The 24,377-nt window shown below is 36.9% G+C and overlaps 1 protein-coding gene across 2 annotated transcripts; it reads left to right on the top strand.

The window, feature by feature from the left end:
• Positions 1-511: 511 nt before the first annotated feature.
• LOC101741802 (synaptic vesicular amine transporter) lies at positions 512-23,708 on the top strand. 2 transcript variants are annotated; one of them, XM_038020007.2, is made up of 13 exons: positions 512-780; positions 1,184-1,307; positions 2,943-3,098; positions 4,435-4,567; positions 5,799-5,857; positions 7,796-7,917; positions 12,373-12,517; positions 13,879-13,980; positions 14,781-14,915; positions 15,461-15,552; positions 17,030-17,213; positions 22,234-22,367; positions 23,241-23,708. In XM_038020007.2, exons 2-13 carry the CDS (start codon positions 1,193-1,195, stop codon positions 23,307-23,309), a joined length of 1,446 nt encoding a protein of 481 aa, XP_037875935.1. In that variant the 5' UTR covers positions 512-780; positions 1,184-1,192; the 3' UTR covers positions 23,310-23,708. The 2 variants fall into 2 exon arrangements, with proteins under 2 accessions (XP_037875935.1, XP_062531896.1); XM_062675912.1 differs by lacking the exon at positions 512-780 and having other exon boundaries at positions 1,023-1,307.
• The last annotated feature ends 669 nt before the right edge of the window (positions 23,709-24,377 follow it).

The following is a 24,377-nucleotide window of genomic DNA, read 5'->3' as shown; positions in this document are numbered from 1 at the left end:
TAATTTAATATACAATTTCATTTGGTCTAATGAAAAAAAATAGTTCAAAAAAACTAACAAAATACGCTTTTATAGAAAATCCAACTATAAATAAGAAAATAAATTTTAATAAATTTCAATTAAAAATAGTGTAAGAAAAATGATTTTATTGGAAAAAAGCGTGGGGTGCTTTTCAGGATATTATCAAAATAACCCTTCTACTCATATCTGTTCATAAAATATTTATAACTACTGATACCATGCACCCCACGCTTTTTTTTCTTACACTATTTTTAACTCAAATTTATTAATTTTTTTTTTCTATTTTTAATTGGATTTTCTTTAAAAGCGTATTTTTTATTTATTTTTTAAACTATTACTTATATTTAATTTTTTGGTTGAATTTGAATTTTTTTTTTCAGTATATTTTTTTAATATTGATTTCTCATCGGTTCTTAATAAGTACACCAAATTTCGAGTTAATCCGACGTTTTGAAGGGGGTCAAAATCATGTTCAAAGTTTCCATTACAAACATACGTCTGAAGCTAATAAAAGCGTATTAAAATCTTCATTATTGTTCGGCGAACCATTGTGTTTACGGCCTTATAACTAAGTTCTCATGGGCGAGACAATGTGGGAATTAAGTTTTGTTTGTAATTCAGTCGTTTTCCGACGTTCACGAGGAGAAATCCTGAATGATATCTCGCTGGGATAATGTAGAATTCTTGAAGTTCACACGTCGCGAAAATTTACTAAGAGATACGTGAAGTTGTATTTTTATCGCTTAAAACAGTTTTTTTGTAAGTTTGTGTCTAAGTTGTTGTTAAGTGGCATTTTTTTTTTATTGCTTAAAATGCCGCCACCCAACTTGAGATATAAGTTCTTAGGTCTCAGTATAGTTAAAACGGCTGCCCCGCCCTTCAAACTGAAACGCATTACTGCTTCATGGCAGAAATAGGCAGGGTGGTGGTACCTACCCGTGCGGACTCACAAGAGGTCCTACCAACAGTAGCGTTTTCTCCGAAGGCTGCTTTCAAACTTCAATTAAGATTTTCGTGAGCTCTAAAGGGTAGAACTGGCCAAAACTGAGTGGAGGCTGTATCCTATAGTGACCGACTTGAGATAAATACCATCTGAATCTATAGGTCACCAAATATCGCCAAATCCTGTCCTGTTTTCTTCTTCAAATACATTTATTTGTAGCTCCTCAATATGATGATTAGTGGTTGGAAGGACTTTGTGACGTCATGCCGGAAGTCGAGGAAACTGGTGGCTCTGATCGTGGCCATCGCGTTACTGCTGGACAACATGCTCTTGACGACGGTTGGTAAGCGAGCTCTGTTCTAGTTATGCGGTCCTAGTACTTGATTTGTAATTTATATCATTTATATTTTAATTTTATGTAGGAAAAACATTAAGTCGGAAAATGTGATTATTAATAGATTTATATATTACTAGCTGACCCGGCAGACTTCGTAGTGCCTCAATCGATAAATAAAAGACCTAAACTTTTGTTTAAGATAAACTTAAAACAAACAAAAGGAATCCCTCCGATGGGGGACACATCAAAGGAAAAACAAAATTGTTATTTTTATTTAATTCCGAATATTTTTATATTTATCTAACCTTTTAAACCTTCTCTGGACTTCAACAAATAATTCAAGACCAAAATTAGCCAAATCGGTCAAGCCGTTTTCATGTTATGTCGTGACAACGGAAAACGGGTTTCATTTTTATATATATAGATTTGGATTGTCTTGGAATTTCTGAAATGATAACTTCATATGGGAAAGTAAGCCGTATGTTACGTGACGCGTTACGGCGCCGGTCTGTCTTGCGTCTCTTTCTCTCACGCATACGGCAGCGGTACTAAGAACGTATTTAATTCCTAACTATTTATATATCTTTTTCAAGTTAGGTTATAACTTTCTTTGCATTATAAATACTTTGTACACATATATATAAAATTTAAGTAATAAACTAGGCTTTTCTCAATTTAAGCAATTTCAATATTAAATAGTTCGACTTAAATTAGTTTGAGTTATCACTTCTGTCGGGCGTCCCGAGAAGCACTGGTTCTTTTGAAGTGAAAACTTCTTTAGAATCGTTGTGATTTCAAACCGGATGCAACGGAAAAAACGACAGGTAAGAGACACAAATACAAAAATGTGTAGGATGAAGCCAGCAAAGAATGATACAGAAATATACATACTATTTAATACAGCGCCATCTGTGAGATTTTTTAATACTAACGTGTGTATGAAAGCTCTTGTAGTGAATTTTAATTTAGGATTATACGTGAAATTAAAATATCAATTCACAGAGGGCGCTACCTTACAATTATTTACTAATGACAAAATTTTACATATACTTAAGACGTTTAGTATAATTGTATTTTAATTTTGGAAGGTTTCACTTCTACCACGTGTGAATTGCACACATTTTGTTTTATTGCGAAGGTGTAAAATATCTATTATCTACAACTAATTTTCTTTGTAAGCTTAATGCTACTTTGTAAGGTTATACATAATTTTCTCGCAAAAGTACCAGGACCACATAGCTAAGAAGGAGACGGCGATTATTAAATTTGTTGTCGCCAACAACGCATTTTCATACCACAAGCTCATTAAATTACATAAAAAATTAGCTTCAGTGTTGCTATTATTAAAATAAAATTATTATTATAAAATGGATATTTTACACCTTCGTAATAAATAAAAAAAACTATTGCTTCTCGGGACGCTCGACAGAAGTGATAAATAATTTAATTAATATAATTTAATTTAATAATACTATAAAATGGTATTTATATCATTTAATTAGTTTGCAACTTAACATAATAATACGTTGCATACATACAGACGGACACAAAGTAGATTTGTTGAGAAACAAAAAGCAAATCTCACAAACAAATTACCAGGAATACATGAAACTAAAGATTTGATTTTTATTAATGATACAGTGCCTATCATTCCGGAGTTCTTGTACGACATAGAACATCCCGGATCTCCGTTGTCGGTTTCGCTGGATGACGTCACGACTACAACGCCGAGTCCCAGCCCCCACTGCCCCTGTCTGGAAAAGAACGAATTTAAAATTTCCGAGAACAACACGAACAGTGAGTTTTGTTCTTGCTTATGAATCATGACGGCCTGGTACATGAAATTTTAAAATCTTTTAACTAGACCAATTTTTGAGTGGCTTATTTTTTGTTTGAGGTTTTTGAGGTTCTTTGAGGTCAACGGCTATTTATTGGTGGTAGGACCTCTTGTGAGTCCGCACGGGTCGGTACCACCACCCTGCCTATTTCTGCCGTGAAGCAGTAATTGCGTTTCGGTTTGAAGGCTGGGGCAGCCGTTGTAACTAACTATCCTGAGACCTTAAAACGTTATATCCCAAGGTGGGTGGCGCATTTGCGTTGTAAATGTTTATGGGCTCCAGCAACCACTTAACACCAGGTGGGCTGTGAGCTCATCCAACCATCTAAGCAATAAAAAAAAATACACAGTTTAAATATTTTACTTTTTCCAAATTTTGTTATGCATTAGTATCCGGTCGTATTGTGGGTCTGCACGGGTAGATACCAGTATCGTGCACATCTGGGCCACGAAGCAGACAGTTCTTGCCGTCAGGGAGACAGAATAGTTAACTGTTATCGTCCTCATCAAACTCGTCGATTACGACGAAGGACTCGGCGAGTGAATTAACCCACAGACGCAGCCTATTGAGTTTCTCGCCGGATCTTCTCAGTGGGTCGCGATTCCGATCCGTCGATAGATTCAGCTAAGCACTGCTCTTACTAGGTCCAGGTGTTAACAACACTCCCTCAGGTTGAGACCGTGAGCGTAGCTGGAATAGCCAACTTAAAATTCCTACGAAATAACCGCGTCGTTAACAGACTTTTTTAAGTTTCTGACGTAACATTTTTATAACATTTCATGATATTATTGATTGGAATATTTTTGGAGGGAAATTGCGCGTCTATTGTAATTGTAAAATGTAGGTAATTAACGCGATATTTTTTTATTAGTTATTTTAACTTAAACACATTTAGAACACCAAATTCATAAATACGTTTTAAAAATTTTATTATAGCTCAGATACATTTGAAGTGTGTATATTTTTTATTATATGTAATTAAAAATATTAAAAACATTTTGTGAAAATGTAGTTTTCATTACATAATCTTTTTATTTGATTTAAATTTAATTTACTCATACAAACTGTTAGATTTAACATATGAGACGTAACTGTTTCATTACCCCGGGTACAAACATTTGAGTCTTTCATGTCTCAAGGTGACCTCATGATGTCTATGGGCCATGGGAGTCACTTACCCTCAAGTTGCGACGCGAGCTTATCCGTAAAAGCGATACAAATGTTAAACTAATACCCACATGTTTCGTGAAACTACCAGGATAGCATAAGTAATTAAGAGCCTATTCTTTGTTCAGTCAACCTCACAATGGCACGGGAGTTGCGTCACAACGATCTGGTCCGCGAGTCCTTCCCCGTTGGGGTCATGTTCGCCAGTAAAGCAGTGGTCCAACTATTGACAAACATATTTATTGGCCCGTTGACTCACAGGTATGCATTTTTTTTATTGCTTAGATGGGTGGACGAGCTCACAGCCCACCTGGTGTTAAGTGGTTACTCGAGCCATAGACATCTACAACGTAAATGCGCCACCCACCTTGAGATATAAGTTCTAAGGTCTCAGTATAACGGCTGCCCCGCCCTTCAAACCGAAACGCATTACTGCTTCACGGCAGAAATAGGCAGGGTGGTGGTACCCACCCGCGCGGACTCACAAGACGTCCTACCAGTAATTACGAAAATTATAATTTTGTGGGTTTTATTTTTATCACACGATGTTATTCCTTCACCGTGGAAGTCAATCGTGAATGTTTGTCAAGTTCCTTTTTTCATTAGAAAGATTGGTACCCGCCTGCGGGATTCGAACACCGGTGCATTGCTACATACCAATGCACAGGACGTCTTATCCTTTAGGCCACGACGACTTCAGCATATAAAAAGCAGATAAAAATAACCTGAATAATGCATTTTATACATGGTCCAATAGATAAGGCATCCAGTTTCATAACGAGCGATTAAGTATACCCAGGTTCAAATCTCTCGACCGGGTCAATATTTTTTTAAATACGTTTTTACCTACACTTGTTCGCGAACAACTTCCATTTAGATATACAACAGCCATGATAAAATATAAACGAAATTTCGACAGCTTTCACTTTGTGTGGTCCATGGACTCCCTTGAACACTAAACAGCGAAATGTCTTTGATTCGTTCACTCAAACAAAAGAGAAAACTATATTAGTATTAATTAAGAAAAATAATATCTTCTAGTAAAATTATAATAGGTTGGGGGAAAGCCTTTTTTTTTTTTTGCTTATATGGGTGGACGAGCTCACAGGCCACCTGGTGTTAAGTGGTTACTGGAACCCATAGACATCCACAACGTAAATGTGCCACCCAAAATTTCGCATTGTATGAACTTGTAATAAAATCTTTTTGGCTATACTATTTAATTTTGTATCTGGCTGGTTTTGGTATCATTAAAAGTTTAAATAAGATAATTCCGAATTCAAATTAGGAAAATATGTGGATTTTTATTTATTTATTTTTCGTACTGTCAAGATGAGAGAATCTAATGAAGAAATTCGATACATTTTAAAATTTTACTACAAAAAAAGTAAAAATGTTGTGAATTTTCTTAAAAAATGCGGAGAAACTTTTTCCTCGACCTATTTACATACAAATATAATATATATGTTTAATATAATGTTTGTTTGTCTAGAATCGGTTACGGAGTGCCAATGTTCATTGGATTCGTGATTCTGTTCATATCAACTATAAGTAAGTACTTGAGTTTGTCTAAGCGTTACCTAATCCGGCGTCTAGGGGACGGCGGGATGGATGTAATGTGCTCTGCGTAAACCCTGTCCCGCCGTCTCAATAGCTCCGACTGGGCTCCCGCCCGGTCCGGGGTAGGGCGCCGGCTGTGAGGGGCTGGAGTTTTTAGTGAGGTTCGACTCCCACATACCCCACCTGCCGTGCGGGTGGGGATCCGGTGATTTTCTCCTGTGCAAAAAAAAAGCGTTACCTAAAATCTAATATTTTATGCTTATATACTTTGCTTTTTACATTTTTTTAACACACTTTTATGAGCTTAGTATGTTTGTATGTGAGGGCATCTTTGAACGTAATTCTCGTCAACCTTAAGACGTCCTATCAACTAGACAATTCGTGCAAGCCTCAAGGACCAATGACGACCCAATAATTCCACAACTTCAGATTGAACAAAAACATGCTAAAAGTTTTTAAGCTGCATTTGTGTGGGGTGCTTTTCACGATATTATCAAAATAACCCTTCTACTCATATCTGTTCATAAAATATTTATAACTACTGATACCATGCACCCCACCCTTTTTTTATTACAATAAAATCATTTTTTCTTATACTATTTTTCATTCAAAAATATTAAAATTTATTTTCTATTTTTTAGTTGGATTTTCTATGAAAGTGTATTATTATATAGTAAGTACATAATATAGTAAGTATATTATTAGTTTTTTTAAACTATTATTTATTTTTCATTTTTTAGTTGAATTTCAATATTTTCTATATTTTTTTTAATATTGAATTGTCATAGGCGGATGAAAGGCGATTGCATGCAGCAGAGATGCGAATGTTGCGATGGATGTGTGGAGAATGGATAGAATACGGAATGAATATGTTAGAGGAAGTCTGAAAGTGGCACCTGTGACAGAGAAGCTGAGGAGTGCGCGTTTGGGATGGTATGGACATGTGATGAGACGAAATGAAAATGAGGTTGGTAAGAGAGTGTTAACTATGAATGTGGAATGATATAGAGGAAGAGGTAGACCTAAGAAGAAATGGATAGATTGTGTGAAAGACGATATGGTTACCCATAGGAGGGGAGTGAGCGAAGAAATGGTATATGATAGAAGAGTATGAAAGGAGAAAACATGTTGCGCCTACCCCAGGTGACTAGGAGAAGGGCAGGATAATGATGATGATTGAATTGTCATCGGTCCTAAGTATACCAAATTTCGAGTTAATCCGACGTTTTGAAGGGGGTTAAAATACGTCTGAAGCTAATAAAAGCGTATATTAAAAAGAGAAAGAGAATGTATGCTCCTATCTCTCTCTCTGCCCTACACGAAACATAACTCTTTCTGTTTCTATTTTCACTAACTTATATCTCCCTCTCAATTTCCATTCGCCTCGCCCGATCACACCTTTCGTAACGCTCTTGTCATGCATCCACCAGCTTGCTATCCAAGTCAAACGTGCGTCGATAATCCCATTCTCACGGATCGTTTGGAACTTCTGGGTCTGCGGAGGCACTTCGGTTCCCTCTGTGTTTTGTACCGTATGTTCCATGAGGAGTGCTTTGAGGAATTGTTTGAGATGATCCCCTCATCTCCTTTTTATCATTGTACCTCCCGCCATCGGAGCAGAGTTCATCCATATCATCTGGAATCGCCGCGTTCACCCACAGTGCGTTTCCAGAGATCTTGCCACGTACCATCCGGCTTAGGAATGAGCTCCCTCCACGGTGTTTCCCGAGCGCTATGACATGTCCTTCCTTAAAAGAGGCTTGTGGAGAAAATTAAGCGGTAGGCAGCGGCTTGGCTCTGCCCATGGCATTGCTGAAGTCCATGGGCGACGGAACCACTCGCCATCAGGTGGGCCGTATACTCGTCTGCCTTCAAGAGAAAAAAAAAAGCGTAAAGAAGTTTTACTTTAAAATTTTGTTTGTTTTTCAGTATTCGCCTTCGGTCATTCATATGGAGTGCTATTCATGGCTCGTGCGCTCCAAGGCGTGGGTTCGTCCTGTTCCTCTGTATCCGGGATGGGAATGCTCGCCGAACGATATCCAGACGACAAGGTAACGTTATACCCGCCACTGCAATCACTTGTTTCCACTAATCCTTCAAAACGATGCCTGTCTGATCTATATATTTATTGATACGTGAAGCAAAAACTTGGTACACACCCCTTATTACGAAAATTGCGCGGACGGAGGAGTATGAAATTTCCCACACTTACAGTGAATATAGAGAAGGAGTGCTGAATGTTAATAATTTTTTTTAATTAAAGATAAAAATTCATTAATTCTTCTCTGGCAACATTTACTGCCGTCGCTTCCTTAAAAAGATTTTTTGGCGGGAACGCGAGGAGTGAAGTTGTGTGATTTGTTTTATTTTATCTATTTAGTGTTTGTTCAGGTTTAAATGTGTAATAACGGTGGTTTGTTATCTGTGAAAGTTCACATATGTGGGAAAATGAAACAAACCAACAAGTCCACTGAAATAATCTCAGTAATTAAACACCATTTTACTGAGATTATATTTCATCCCAAATATTCTCATCTCATTTCATCCCAGCTGATTAATGTCTCAAATTACCTAATCATCTTAATTTCATTTCACTCCATAATATCATTTTTCTTAAAAATAAGATTAAGATCTAAAATAAGACTTGAACTAAATGTCTTAGTTACCAGGTCATAAAATCCCTTAAAAAAAACTCTCTTGGAGATTTTGGCGGGAGCACGACGCCTGGAGCTGTGTCATTTGTTTTTTATTGTTAATTTATCGTCTCTTCAGGGTCACATGTTAATGTTGGCTTATTGACCGTTTAGTAATAGCGTTAAAGCGCTCAAGTGTTTTGAGATGGGACAAAGTCGTCGACCTGGCTTGTCAGGTTCCTCCGAAAACTCCACTGAAGTCTCAGTAAGAAATAACCACCATTTTACTGAGACTATATTTCATCTCATCCCATCTTGGTTTATTTAATTTCATCCCAATTGATTAAAGATCAAATTCATTAACTCCGTTTCATTTCGTTCCATAATTATGATTTTTCATTTAATATAGTTTAAAGATCAGGCAACAATGGCGTCGCAAGAACAAAATTGCCATACTAAAAAAAAAAAAACTTATTGGAATGAATGAACGTGATATTATTATAACAAAAGAGCCAATTCGGTTAAACTGTTGTCAGATAGATTTGATTTTTTTCCCCTATCTAAGCGGATATCAATACGCGAAGGCCGACATCTACCTTCAGACAGGAAGTCTAAATCTCAGCATACAACGGTTTTTTTTTCCTTCCTATGCTGAGAGCTTTGAGAGGCTATTTCAGCGTAACCTTAACTAGTAGGTGAGCTCACGGGGCTCAAACCTGAAGACGTTGCTAACACAAACCCTAGCAAGAGCCGTGTTCGCAGAATCTACCACTGGATCGGAAATGCGACCCACTGAGAAGATCCGGCGAGAAACTCAGTGGGATGTGTTTTTTTGGAGTTTACTCCTTTAGAATCGATTTACATATATAGGCCCGGGGTATGAAAATTATGGGGACCAAAATCGTACTAGCATGTCACACGAAATGCGTTATGCGCCTGATTGCGCATGTCACACGAAATGCGTTATCGCAGGTGACGCCGGGCTGCTGCGCCGGCAGTCCGCCACAAAGCCTCGTACTGATCGCGCGTTTCTCTCATTATTGTATTTTCATATATTTGTTAGTCGTTTGTTTTGTGTCTCGTTAATTTGTTAATAATCTGTAGTGTATCGTGTTGTCGTAATATAGAACTATTTCTCGTATTGTTTCGTTTAATTTTTTATATCCAGTAAACTCCAGTCGTGCGTCGGAGCGGACACACACACTTTTTTTATTGTATAGATAGGTGGACGAGCTCACAGCCCACCTGGTACAACGTAAACGCGCCACCCACCTTGAGATATAAGTTCCAAGGTCTCAAGTATGCTGCCCCACTCTTCAAACCGAAACGCATTACTGCTTCACGGCAGTGTCTGAGGGTTACCCATCCTTCGAACGGTAATGCTTCGTGGTAAAAATAGATAAGATGGTGGCACGTGCGGGCCCCCAAGACACCAACTAAACTAAAATATAAGTACATATTAAAATACATTGTACAATATTACAATAAGTACATATTAGCTTGATGACATAGGAATATATCAAAATAATTTTAATTGACTTCGCACCGTGCCATCATCTAACATGCGCGTCGAGGACCGTTAACGATATAATTTTTAACTTTGGTTATACGAATATCCTTGATGAGGATAATGTATTATTATATTATTTAAATGTTTTAGATTACATAAATATTAGTTCTTTTATCTAAAATGGCTCTGGATTATTTATTAAATAATTATTTTATTATCAATGGAATTTAGTTATCTAATTACCAAGTAGCTCGAGCGAAGGTACCAGGATCGCATAAGACTGTAAGAGCTTTCACTGGCTGTTCGATAAGGATTTGTGACGTAGCGAGAACCGTCGCGTTTTATCGATAAATTCCGTGACTCACCTTCGACTATCATCAATAAAATTTTATCTGCAGATTAAAAAATATTTGTATGTAATTATGTATATTAAATACATACAGCTCATTATTGTAATGGAAATATTATTTTTGCCTTCGTAGAAAGAGGGAGTTCGGCCTAGAGTCGGATGGTATGAAGCAAAAATGTTTCTCCGTCCGTTCCGACAAATTTCTGATGCGCACTTCTGTGGACCTCGGATTTGTTCGTCTTCTGAAGTTTTTTCTATGTCGCATAATGAAAGAAAGTGTTACCCCATGTACTAGGACACCATGATTGCAAAGAAGTTGTTTTGTATGCGATAACAATGTTATTATTACCTAGTAACGCTAAAACGAATACTTTTATATCATACGACCCATACACATCGCTGTCACGTCGTTATAGATAATATGTTTTATCACAAATAAACTATAATAATAGATAAAATAATAGTTAACGGTAGACAGCGGCTTGGCTCTGCCCCTGGCATTGCTGACGTCCATGAGCGACGGTAACCACTCACCATCAGGTGGGCCGTATGCTCGTCTGCCTATACGGCAATAAAAAAAAAAATTATAAGGATTTTTTTAGGAGAAATTTTTGAATTCACCGAATATCATGAGTAATAAATACAAAATATACTCGCGGTGATGTGGGAATGTGTAGTGTCGGTGAATTCATTCAGACTCTACCACAAAATCTGAAATGTCGGAAATGTTAATGAGATTATTAAACGCGCAAGATTAAACTGTTTTTTTTTTTATATTCACGACTGTCGAAAACCCATGGAAATAGTTAGTATTTGTTGTCTAGAATAACACCACTCCATCGCTAATGACTGTGTCAGTTAAATTATAAATAAATACACATCGACATATAATTAATAATTAGATTATTAAGAAAACAAATCTAATTAATAAATAAGTTTTAAAATTTCGCTCCCAAAACAGTAGATATTTGACGAAATCACTAGGACTTTATGAGTTGACAAGAATTAGATGAGCGCCTTCTTATTTTTAACACAGTTTTGATTTTAGAATTTACACGCTTGTGACTCCGCCCCTTTGTAATCCAATGAAACCTTCTTGAAGGTGTAGGGATTTAAAAAAAAGAATCAACAAAGAACATAATTTTGAATTTGGAACCTACACGCGCCCCATTCGCGTTCCCGTTTCTCTACGCTCAACACGCAAAATATTAATACCAAAATTAATCTTGTTTTTTCATTTTCGTAATACCAGATCTGTCTTTAATGTTGTTAAGTGCTCGTCTCCCGCCCCAAAAAACATTGAGGAATGCATCGAGGTGAGACAGGAGTATTGTATTCTTTGATTGAGGCTGTGTTTTCCGATTATAATCTCCACCGCCTGCGCCTAAGTTGAAGCGTTTTTGACGCCACACCTAGTAGGCTTGTTGAAAAAATATCGATACATCGAAATATCGATATTATTTTATAAATGTATCGATATTTTTGAGCGATATTTTATACTTCTATACATCGATGTGTCGATATAAAATTCCAAGTATCGAGAAGCTATGAAAATCGATATTTTTTTCAGACCAACAAACATTTATATGTTCCAGGGATATTTTTTTATGAAATTTTATGATATTTGATGAAAATTCATGAAATTTCATGAAACTTCCTGAAATTTTATGAAATTATACTATTGACATTTTATAAAATTTCATAGTTTCTTAAAATGTCATTAAAAATTATGTCTATTGATTATCACGTATATTCTCTGTCAAAACATACCGATATATCCATATTTTTAATAAAAATATCAATATCGATATTTTTAATAAAAATATCAATATCGATATTTTTAATAAAAATATCAATATCGATATTTTTAATAAAAAAATCAATATCGATATTTTTTAATAAACATATCAATATCGATATTGATTTTTTCAAAAAATATCGATACGATATATATCGATATTTTATTGCATTTCGGACATCCCTAACACCTAGAATAAGAGATCTTCTCTTGCAGGAGCGCGGGAACGCGATGGCTTTCGCCCTTGGCGGGCTGGCGTTCGGCGTGCTAATCGGCCCACCCTTCGGCGGATTCATGTACCAGTTCTTCGGGAAGACGGCGCCATTTCTCTTACTCGCACTACTCGCTCTATTAGATGGAGGTACTGTGTGCTTAGTGCGAGTTATTTAACGATCTCGATAGCGTTTTTTTTTTTTTTCCTACCTAAGCTGATAGCCTTGAGAGGCTATTTCAGCGTAACTGTGGCTAGTAGGTGAGCTCACGGGGCTCAAACCTGACGACGATGCTAACACGAACCCTAGCAAGAGCCGTGCTTCGCAGAATCTACCACCGGATCGGAAGCGCGACCCACTGAGAAGATCCGGCGAGAAACTCAGTGGGCTGTGTCTGGGAGTTAATTTACTCGTCGAGCCCTTCGTCGCAACCGACGGGTTCGACGAGAACGGTGACCGGTGCTTGAAGTACCTAAAAGCACCGTTAGTGGATCGGGAGGATCCGAGATGACGTGTTTTGGGCGACGTCGACTGCTTTCCATTCTGTCCGCAGGATCGGGAATGTAGTTACCGGCGGCCACGATGAGAGGGTTCTCGTGTCGTGCTGCTTTATCGAAGTGGCTCGATAGCGTAAAAGTTAGCTCATATTTGTATGGAATGGGATCGTTTGCGTACGTTTGCCGCTAGGGGCGCTGTTCCGACTGCATACAAAATTGGGTTAACTTTTACGCTATCGAGAACGTTAAAAAACTCGCATTGAGCACACTGACCACAAAAATATACAAAGCTTTCGAACTAAGCTTTACGAACAGCTTAGAAATATAAACATTAGCAGATGATGTATGAACAAATCGTATAGACTTGTTAAAATATCTGCGAACAACCTCTCGCGTATTTATGTGCTCCTGGTACTTAAAAGAAAGTCTTCGAAGGGTTTTCTTCTTTTTTTTCTTGTTTTTTAAGAGCCCGTCTAGTGTTAAGTGATCATCGGAGCCCATGGACATCACCAACTGAATGCCGTTACTCGTTTTGAGACATGAGGTCTAAATCTCAATTGTATAGTATAATTTCTATAAGCCGGAACGCATAGATATGCAGGCAGGTCTACTAGTTTTTTTTATTGCTTAGATGGGTGGACGAGCTCACAGCCCACCTGGCGTTAAGTGGTTACCGGAGCCCATAGACATCTACGTAAATGCCGCCACCCACCTCGAGATATGAGTTGTAAAGGTCTCAATTTTAACAGTACAACTGCTGCCCCACTCTTCAAATCGAATCTCATTACTGCTTCACGGCAGAAATAGGCGGGGCGGTGGTACCTACCCGTGCGGACTCATAAGACGTCCTATCACCATTAAAAGCTGTAATCATTAAGCAGCTGAGGTTCAGCGGGTGCCTGAAAGCTTTGTTGACCACCAACCATCAGCTAGGCCATATACAAGTCTTCTTTGAAGGCAAGTACAAGGTATTTGAGACCAGCGCTTAGCTCAGGCTTTCATTCTCATTCCAGGTCTTCAACTGATGGTTCTTCAACCAGGATTCACGAGGACAGAGAATGCAGCACCGTCTCTGAAGCAGCTTCTAACTGATAAATACATTCTGATTGCAGCTGGTATATCTCTTCGGTAGACTAAATAGCCCTGGGCGTTCCTAGTTCCAAAGGTGGATTTGGGTGGTGGAGGGTCAAGGGGAACCAGCCTGTTGCTTTATGAACGCGCGTTTAATCATATCATCTTATCTCATTTCATTTAATATCATCCCAGTTCATTAATGTCTCAAATTAATCATTTTCATTTAATTTAATTTCATTTCATTTCACTCCATATAACCTTTAATTTTTCATAAAAATAAGAATAGAAATTAAAATAAGATATGACCTAGAGGTCTTAGTTACCAGGTCATAAAATTCCTTAAAAAAGATGGCATCTTCCAAGCCAGTAAAATTTATTAACAAAAAAAAAAGAAGATAGCCTCTCAATTTATGGCCAGGTTTTTAAAGAAAATTGACAATTCGTTCAGATTATATAATCTCTATTGCACGTAAGTTGACAGAAATAAAAATGGCGCCAAAAATAATTTAGTTTTCTGTGAACAACGCCTTCAGTAGAGAAGGTTGTAAAACCAATTACTCATGGAGACAATAGATTCGGGTTTTTTTTTTAAGTAAAATTTAACTCGCGACAGATTCGTTACGGCTAGAGAGAAAAGATACAATTTAGGACGAGCGAGAGTGAGAGAATAGATAGAGCGTCTCGCGAACCACTCGACCATGGAGAGAGGGAGATGACAAAGCGAGCTAGGTCGTTGCTCTTATACACAGCATTCCCTATTAAAAGAGAAATTTGATTTAAGGGTGAAAAATTAAGAAAACCACAAATTTTTTTTTCATTTAAACCTTATTAATTCTTTTAGGAGCCATCACCTTTGCAAACCTCGGTATAGCGATGCTAGAGTCAAGTCTACCGATCTGGATGGCGGACACAATGCAAGCCCAGCGGTGGGAGCAGGGCGTGGCCTTCCTGCCCGCCAGCATCAGCTATTTAATAGGTGATTTTGAAGTGATAACTTCATAAGGGAGGGTAAACCGATTCGTTACGTGACGCGTTACGGCGCCGGACTGTCTTGCTTCTCTTTCTCTCACGCATACGGCACGTATTGAATTTTAAGCACGTATTGAATTCCTAACTATTTATATATCTTTGGCAATTATGTTACAATTTTCCTTATATTATCATATTAATATACATAAAATTTAAGTAATAACCTAAGCTTTTCTCAAATTAAACAATTTTAATATTAAATAGTTCAACTTAGATTAGTTTAAGTTATCACATATGTCGGGCCTCCCGATACGCACATTATTTTAAAAACTAGTAATTACATTTTTTAATATTACGTTTGGGATTTATTTGACTATAAATTTCACCTCACAGGTACCTTTAAGAAATTTCTTTCCAAAATATCTTTGTTATTACAAAGAGAAAAAGAGAGAGATGGAAGACAGAAAGAGACAGAAGAAAGAAAAAAGTTTCATATAATTCTATTAAGGAGCAGTGTCAACTTTTAATTGTCTCAATTCGTTTTATTACTAGGTACCAATATATTCGGACCCCTCGGGCACGCCATGGGTCGTTGGAAAGCGGCTTGCACCGGTTTGATTGGAATCGGAGTTTGTTTGATGTTGGTGAGCGCCATTTTGATATACACAATAATAATAACTAGAGGTCAGGCAGTAGTCGAAATTCGACTATAACTATTGGAATTGTAAGTTTGTACACTATTATGATTGTATTTTATACTCCTATAATCACAAATTTCACCAAGACTACACTATAAAAAATATTAACAAAGACAAACAATATTTAATCTATTCTCAATTGGACAACAGACGTCAAGAACAAAAGTTTGACAATAAATAGTATGCATGCGTGTGTGCGTCAAATACATGGTATGTAGTGTGTGTAATGTTTTCTTTATTGATTTAATGTATCTTTTATGCATTATTTTAAAAAAATATTAGCATTGTGCATTTCTTCTCTATATTCTCTATAAGTGTGGAAAATTTCATACTCCTCCGTCCGCGCAATTTTCGTAAAAAGGGATACAATGGTTTTGCTTCACGTATTAATATATAGATAATAATAATAATTTAATATTTAAGAAGTTTACTGTCAAGCGACGTTTAATACTTACAGCGTTTACATATAAGCATTTTTCTGAACGCATTAAATTTATCGATTGACTACCAAATAGTTTCGTAATGACGTCAGAGCTCTGACCGTTTATGAGAGCCTAGTACATGCCTTCTCAGACTCTAAAGACATAAAAAAACTCTTTCCAATCATGAAACCTTGGTACGTGTGATCTCTAATTCTAAATTTTACATCCTTACAACGATGAATCTCTTAGAAATGATGCGATCCTAGTACATGCTGTAAGTTTTAAGGATTGTTTTTGTTGTTTTTCCATATTAAAAAAAAAAACACTTGTGGCACTCGGGGACTGCCGCGGTAAAGCTACATATCGCATGCCATTTTTTATCAACTTATGCAATTAATTATAATTAGACAATAATAATTTAATACCTATTAAAACAATAATAAAAGCAAAACATTAACTGTCCCCTTCACACTCATAAGCTAGACCGCGCGAGAGAGAGATGGGCAGACTTTTCATGATGCACATTCAGTGCGACGTCACGCCGCGCGCTTATTCACACACACTACACAAGCGCAACGTGTGAATGTGTTGAAACGTGGTAGGCGGTGTGGGGTGTTAGGTTTTATTTTCGTTACGGAATTTCTTGATTCGATCCCCGCGCTCAAAGTTCGCGATAAAAGCTATGCAATAGCTTAAAAAACAGAGAGAAAATCCCCAGAACCCTCATAAGTAAATAAGACGGTACTTCTGCTGCGAGATATTTGTCTAAATTTATTTAGAAATAGACATTATATATACTAGGTAAACAAAATACATACAAATATAGTTGAGGTGTTTCATTCAGAAAAAAATATCTCCTTTTTGTAATTAATAGCTTTTAGTCTCATTTAACACGATTTCGCAAAACACGCACTTTGTAGGACCGTAACTACCGTGTTTTATGTAAGAGCTACGTGCAATAGAATTTACTTCCACGCGCTCATGTTACCCTGGTACATCAGATCCCGATGGCTAGCAAGTTGGAGCACCTGATCATCCCCAACGCTGGTCTCGGCTTCGCCATCGGTATGGTGGACTCGTCCATGATGCCGGAACTGGGTTTCCTTGTGGACATCCGCCACGCTGCCGTCTATGGATCGGTTTACGCCATCGGAGACACAGCCTTCTGCTTGGGATACGCTGTCGGTAAAAAATCTAATCTGTTCTCTAAACAAATAAATATATAATAATAATAATAATAAACCAACGATATAATAAATCGAGATGAACTTTTAAAGTTTATTTTAAAATTAAATAGTTGGTTTAAAGATTAAATTTCGGTATTTAAAAAAAAATTTTTTCCGGTTCCGGTTGCTTAATGGTGAACACGTATCGAGTGATTGTCTTATAAAATAATTACAAAACAGTGCAATTAAGTGACATACGAGTACAAACAAGTGTTTATTTCACCTGAACATTCACAAGAAGTTCAAATATATAGAAGTAGTAGCGCGAAATCAGTTTCTTCGTCGTCAAATTTGATCGAAGTGTGCACAACTAAACAAGGAAGATCATCAACAAGTAAATTAGATCAGCCATATTTATTACAATAGTGCCAACCTATACACCGAATCATAGACTAAGAAGAATAGCCGAATGACAGCGAAATATTCAATAGTGTGGCAAGCATTAAAATTATAAATTCTATCATTTGCTGTTACCATTTGCACAAACCCAAATTACCCTAGAAAATGGATAAAAATATGGAAATATTATGGTCAAAATTAGAAGATAAGCTAAATCAACAAACTCTAATAATAACTAATACAGTCACAATAAATGTTACGGAGGTGTTAAATGAAAAATTGGAATCGCTTACTGAAGAAAATAAAAACCTCAAATTAAAAATTTCTGAATTAGAACAAAAGCTACAGTATTTGGATAAAGATAAACGAAAGAATAATTTAGTCTTTTTCGGTGTCGAAGAAAATGGAAAAAGAGAAATAGATCTTGTAGAATACATAAAGAAGATTATCGTAGAAGCAGGCACCCCTCTGGACTGTCAAGAAGTAAGTAATATTTATAGAATCGGTGCGTCATCCACTAAAAGCCGCCCGATAATAGTGACCTTTACGACTACATGGAAAAAGAATCTTATACTAAAAAACAAACCTAACCTTCCACAAGGCATCTACGTGAAAGAAGATTATTCAAAAAGCGTCCTTGAAACGAGGAAACAACTACAACCGAAAGTAGAAGAAGAGCGTAAAAAGGGAAACATCGCATATTTGAAGCACGACAAATTGGTAGTAAAGAAACCATACGAGGTCGGCCGAGAAAAAAGGAAAAGAGATCAGTCTGGTTCACCAAATTGGTCATCACAAAAGAAGTCGAACACAAACAAAATTCCAGGAAGAAACCCGTCTAATACCGGTTCAAAAGAAATAATCAAACCTAACATTTTAAATTATATAGCACGAGGAAGGTCATCTTCTTTATCTGAGATCCCAAAAAACCAGGAACTAACATAGGCACCCGGAACCAAACAAAAAGAAAAATAAGCTCCTTATATAAATCAACATTGAAGATAAACCCCCCAAGCCGGCTAGTCACCGTGGGGGAAGATGACTACTACCCTCCAAATAATCTGCCCAACTCAACACAAAAACTATTCAAAGAATCCCGCCATCGGACTAGCACCTTACACATCGTTACATATAATACACTTTCACTACGATCAGAAGAAAAATTGACAGAACTTGTGTTCGCATTAGATAATATAAACTGGTCTATCGTTGGTTTAAGTGAAGTGAGACGTATAGGAGAAAACATAGAAGACTTCGGTGAATTTACTTTTTACCACAACGGTTACACACCGGGCCAATACGGTGTAGGTTTCTTAGTGAAAAAAGAATTAAAAGAATGTATAGATGAATTCATAGGCATATCAGAGCGAATCATTTTATTAAATTTAAAGTTACCACCTTTAGACGAGATGTGGTCCATAGTGCAAATCTACTCCCCGACAGAGCAAGCGACCAGCACAGAAATCGACTCTTTCTATTTGCAGCTAACAGAAACAATAAAAACTTATTCATGCAGCAACCTCATAGTGATGGGAGACTTTAATGCGCGAACAGGATACAGAGTAGAGGGTGAAGATATAGTGCTGGGGCCATACAGTACAGGAAAAAGGACACGAAACGGCGAGAAATTGATTCATTTAGCATACGAGAATAATCTGAAAATATTGAACAGCTATTATAAAAATCGACCAAGGAATAGGTGGACGTGGACATCTCCAGACGGTCGTTACAAAAATGAGATAGATTACATTCTCTCGAATCGAAGTACAGCTTTTCAAGATTGTCGAGTTATAAATAATTTAAACTTTAACAGTAACCATAGACCTGTCAGAGCCAAGCTAAAACTAAACACCTCTAAGAAAAGACCTTTTAAAGCAAATCTAACAAACAAAACCACAAGCCTGAATGTCAGTGGACTTAAAGAAAAGCTAATAAACTTCATAGAAAACACAAAAGACCTACACATACAAGACACATACAACAAACTGCAAGAAATTATAAATGAAAAGGCCCCAGGAAAAGCTTCGGATACTAGAAAGAATAAAATATCATGGTTATCAGACAAAACAAAGCAGCTACTAGAAGATCGAGCTAACCTTTTCTCAACATCTAATAAAACAAAAGATATAAGAAAGAAAATAACAGTAATTAGCAAACAAATAAACATCAATATGAGGAAAGAAAGACAAAAATTTAGGTTAGAAAAACTAGAAAAATGTATCCAGAAAACAGGCGGAGTAAGGAAAGCATTAAAAGAACTATCAGGAAAGCGAGACTGGATACCCAACATGAAAGACAGAAACGATAGAAACACGACCAGAAGATCAGAAATAATTACAACAGCAACAGACTTCTTTAAAAAATTATACTCAAGCCAAATCACTACACCAAAAATAGATTTATCTGGACAGGAAGAAGTACCACTAATAATGATGGCAGAGGTACAAAAAGCGATATCAACACAAAAGAAAGATAAAGCTTCTGGTTCTGATGGCATCACTAACGAATTCCTTATGGAAAACAAAGACACCATGGCACCGATATTAGTACACATATTCAATGAAATCCTAAAGAGCGAGCATATTCCGCATCAGTGGAGTACGTCGACAATAATATTACTACACAAGAAAGGGAACAAAAATGACATCAACAACTACAGGCCAATCAGCCTGATGTCTAATATTTATAAAGTTTTTGCTAAAGTGATCCTAGGTCGAATAAGTAAAAAGCTCGATGAAAACCAGCCTAGAGAACAAGCGGGATTCCGGAGTGGGTATTCAACATTAGACCACATACACGTAGTCAAGCAACTTTTCGAGAAAGGCAAGGAATTTAATGTGAGCTTTTACTGCTGTTTCGTGGATTATTGCAAAGCTTTTGATTCGCTTGAACATCAAATGATTTGGCAAGCTCTTAAGATCCAGGGAATTGAAAATAAATATATCAGAATCATAAGCAATGTATACAACAGTAGCACAGCTAAAATAAAAACAGAAAGAGAAGGTGAAGAAATAAAAATTCAAAGAGGAGTCCGCCAAGGAGATCCTTTGTCACCGAAGTTGTTTACTGCGGTTCTGGAGAACGTTTTTCGTCAACTAAACTGGGAAACAAGAGGGCTATCAATAGATGGAGACAACTTAACCCAATTAAGATTTGCAGATGATATATTAATCTTTTCACCAACAAAAAATGAACTTCAAGCAATGCTTGGAGAATTAGTCGAGGAAAGTCGGAAGGTAGGACTGATTATGAACACTCAGAAGACTAAAGCTATGACTAACGATATAAAATACCCCATAACTATTAACAGCAACACTATTGAATATGTTGATGAATACGTTTACTTAGGCCAAATAATATCGCCGTCAGACCTCACTTCAAAAGAAATAGAAAGACGAATAGCCAATGCATGGAAAAGGTACTGGAATCTAAAAGAAGTGATGAAAAACAATGAAACAAGCATGACCATTAAAAGGAAACTCTTCAACACCTGCATCCTCCCTGTCCTTACATACGGATGTCAAACATGGGCCCTAACAAAGGCACATGCTCGAAAATTAGAAGTTTGTCAAAACGCTATAGAGAGGAGCATGACGGGGAAAAGATTATCAGACAAAATAAGAACATCAACAATTAAAAAACAAACTCAATTAAAGGATGTCTCAGTTACAATAAGGAAACTTAAATGGAAGTGGACGGGGCATACTATAAGAGGACAGGAGAAATGGTGTAAAACTATAATGTACTGGTATCCGAGAGACAGAAAAAGAAACCGAGGTAGACCATTTAGGAGATGGGTGGACGACATTAAGGCAGTTGCGGGAAGCACATGGACCAGAACAGCTGAAAATAGAAGCTTATGGAGGCAGTTGGAGGAGGCCTATGTCTATAATAGACAAACAGACAATAACTAATAATAACATAGGTAAAAAAAAAAAAAAGCTTCCAAATTTTTTTTTTAACTAATATTAATACCACTACTTACTTAAAACATAGTAAAAAAAAAAAATTATTGTATATGTAAAAAAAAAAAAAATGTAATTGTCTGAATAAAGGCTTTATTATTATTATTATTTAAAAAAAATCTGTAAAAAAGAAATCTCCTAGGAAAAGAAGTTCTTTTTTTTATTGCTTAGATGGGTGAACGAGCTCACAGCTCACCTGGTGTTAAGTGGGTTATTGGAGCCCATAGACATCTACAACGTAAATGCGCCACCCATCTTGAGACATAAGTTCTAAGGCTGCCCTACCCTTCAAACCGAAACGCATTAATGCTTCACGGCAGAACTAGGCAGGGTGGTGGTACCTACCCGCGCGGACTCACAAGAGGTCCTACCACCAGTTTAAACACCATTTTAGAACATACGCATGCACATTCATAGACATTTTATTTCATTATAGCGTTTTAGCATTAGATTAAATTAAAAATCTAAAAAACTAAATTAAAAAAACCTTTCAATATTAAAAACAAATTAATTTATTTACACATTGTTAAAAAAAAAAAGGCTAATTAGAAACGATAACTGTACCAGGGTACAATAACGCTAGAAGTACTAATATTTCGGCAAAAATTCGAATTACACTTATTTGAGGAACGATGTTCTAAAATTAAATACAAATTTGATTCGTGGAACGAACAGGTCCTGCGTTCTCTGGGCTCCTGGTAAACGCGATCGGCTTAGAATGGATGCTGGTCATCATTGCACTGACGACCTTTGCTTATGCTCCTCTCTTGATGATGCTAAGGTCTCCTCCGAGGAATGAAGACAATACGGTAATAATGATTCACTAGTTTTTTAAAAACCTTTCCTTAATTTAGTAAGTGCAATCTTAACGTCTGGCTGCTTCGCGGCCGAAATAGGAAATATTGTGGTGCCTATCTGTGCTGGATTACAGAATTCACATGATTTTCATATTTAAACTTAAAACAAATATAATTTTCAGATATTATAAAACTTTATTTCCTAGTTATTTGTAGGTTTAAAACTAGCCTTTGCGCTCAACTTCGCTCGACTATTAGAACCAAAAAATCTCGGTGATGATGTAAAATATATTTTATTGTAAAAAAAGCGTGTATATTGTAAATAAGCTTTATAATATTAGTATAGATAATACTTATCGTTATATTTTGGGTACTTCACACTATATCTTTATAAATTATAACCTATGCGTTATTCTGATTTACAAGCTATATTATTGTCAAATCAAATCAAATCAAATCAAAAAAATCCATTGAGTAGTTTTTGCGTGAAAGAGTAACAAACATACCTCCATACATTCTTATAAACTCTGCTGATAGCCTTGAGAGGCTATTTTAGCGTTACACTAACGTGTGAGCTCACGGGACTCAAATCGGAGGTGTTGCTAACACTGGCCTTAGCAAGAGCAGTGCTTCGCAGAATCTACCACCGGATCGGAAACGCGACCCACTGAGAAGATCCGGCGTGAAACTCAGTGGGCTGTGTCTGAGGGCTAATTTACTCGTCGAGCCCTTCGTCGCAAGCAACGGGTTCGACGAGGACGGTGACCGGTGCTTGAGGTACCTAAAAGCACCGTTAATGGATCGGGAGGATCCGTAATGACGTGTATAGGGCGATGTCGACTGTAGCCTTCAGAACATGGATTAATAATGGTATACATATTTCAGAGTCTACTGACCGATTCCCGGGACACACACATACGCTACCTGACCTACAAAAGCCATGACAATGAATAGATTAATTACCAACACTCTAATACGGTCCGAAGCAAATTGGAATAGATTAATAAAAAATTGTATAAGATTTATTTGTATAAAAATGTTCAAATACATCCTCCATGTTAATGTGAATTGTAGATTAAATAGGCTAATTGCTTAATGTATATTGTGGACGACATTATTTCCTTATTGTTATAAATTAGATCAGCTCTCATCGTAATTATAAGGAACTTTGTATACAAACTCAGCACATTATTTGTCTTGTTTGATCGTGCACAGATGGCTTATGTTGCAAGCCAATTTTTTTACTTATTATTATACTTATTGCGGCTATCTTTTTCGCTTGCACTGAATAAGGGGTGCCAAAAAAAAATTAAGAACAAAACTAGCAAAAATAAATCATATATCCAAAATAAAGGGTTTCATTTCTATTGCACTCCGAAGCACTATCTCTAGCTAAGGCCAGTGTTATTCAAACTCTCGAGCTGAGCCCCGCGAGCTCGTCCCCCCCAGTGAAGCTATAGCCCCTCGCGGCTATTGGCAGATATTTACGCAAAAAAGCAAGTTCATCTCTCTCCTTGAAACACAAAGGATAGATAAGGACGAATTATCTTCGAAAGCTGCACTTAATACTGGTGGTAGGACCTCTTGTGAGTCCGCACGGGTAGGTACCACCACCCCGCCTATTTCTGCCGTGAAGCAGTAATGCGTTTCGGTTTGAAGGGCGGGGCAGCCGTTATAACTATATTGAGACCTTAGAACTTGTATCTCAAGGTGGGTGGCGCATTTACTTTGTAGATGTCTATGGGTCCAGTAACCACTTAGCACCAGGTGGGCTGTGAGCTCGTCCACCCACCTAAGCAATAAAAAAATATTAAAATCAGCACAGATGATGTTGAAGATGATTGACATGCGAAAAGGTATGGTACCACACGGTAGGTTAATTGGGGGGCGCCATTGAAATCTATGTGATCTGGTAAACACTTAAGACTGGGTAGGCCGTGAATAGGTTCACCTGTCTCCATTATGTAATATTATGCATTAGATCAACGATCTAGAAGAAAAAGAAATAAATAAAAAATTGCA

This window comes from Bombyx mori, chromosome 24, assembly GCF_030269925.1.
Source record: "Bombyx mori chromosome 24, ASM3026992v2".
Taxonomy (NCBI): domain Eukaryota; kingdom Metazoa; phylum Arthropoda; class Insecta; order Lepidoptera; family Bombycidae; genus Bombyx; species Bombyx mori.
The sequence above is the reverse complement of the archived record's forward strand: the minus strand, read 5'-3'. Positions and strand labels throughout refer to the sequence as shown.

What these genes read in the sequence shown, in the direction of transcription:
- LOC101741802 (XM_038020007.2), top strand. Translation starts at nt 1,193, where the DNA reads ATGATGATTAGTGGTTGGAAGGACTTTGTGACGTCATGCCGGAAGTCG. An exon ending in TCTGTTCATATCAACTATAA is followed by an intron (nt 5,858 to 7,795) that starts GTAAGTACTTGA and finishes TTTGTTTTTCAG; the next exon opens with TATTCGCCTTCGGTCATTCA. An exon ending in CAGCATCAGCTATTTAATAG is followed by an intron (nt 14,916 to 15,460) that starts GTGATTTTGAAG and finishes TTTTATTACTAG; the next exon opens with GTACCAATATATTCGGACCC.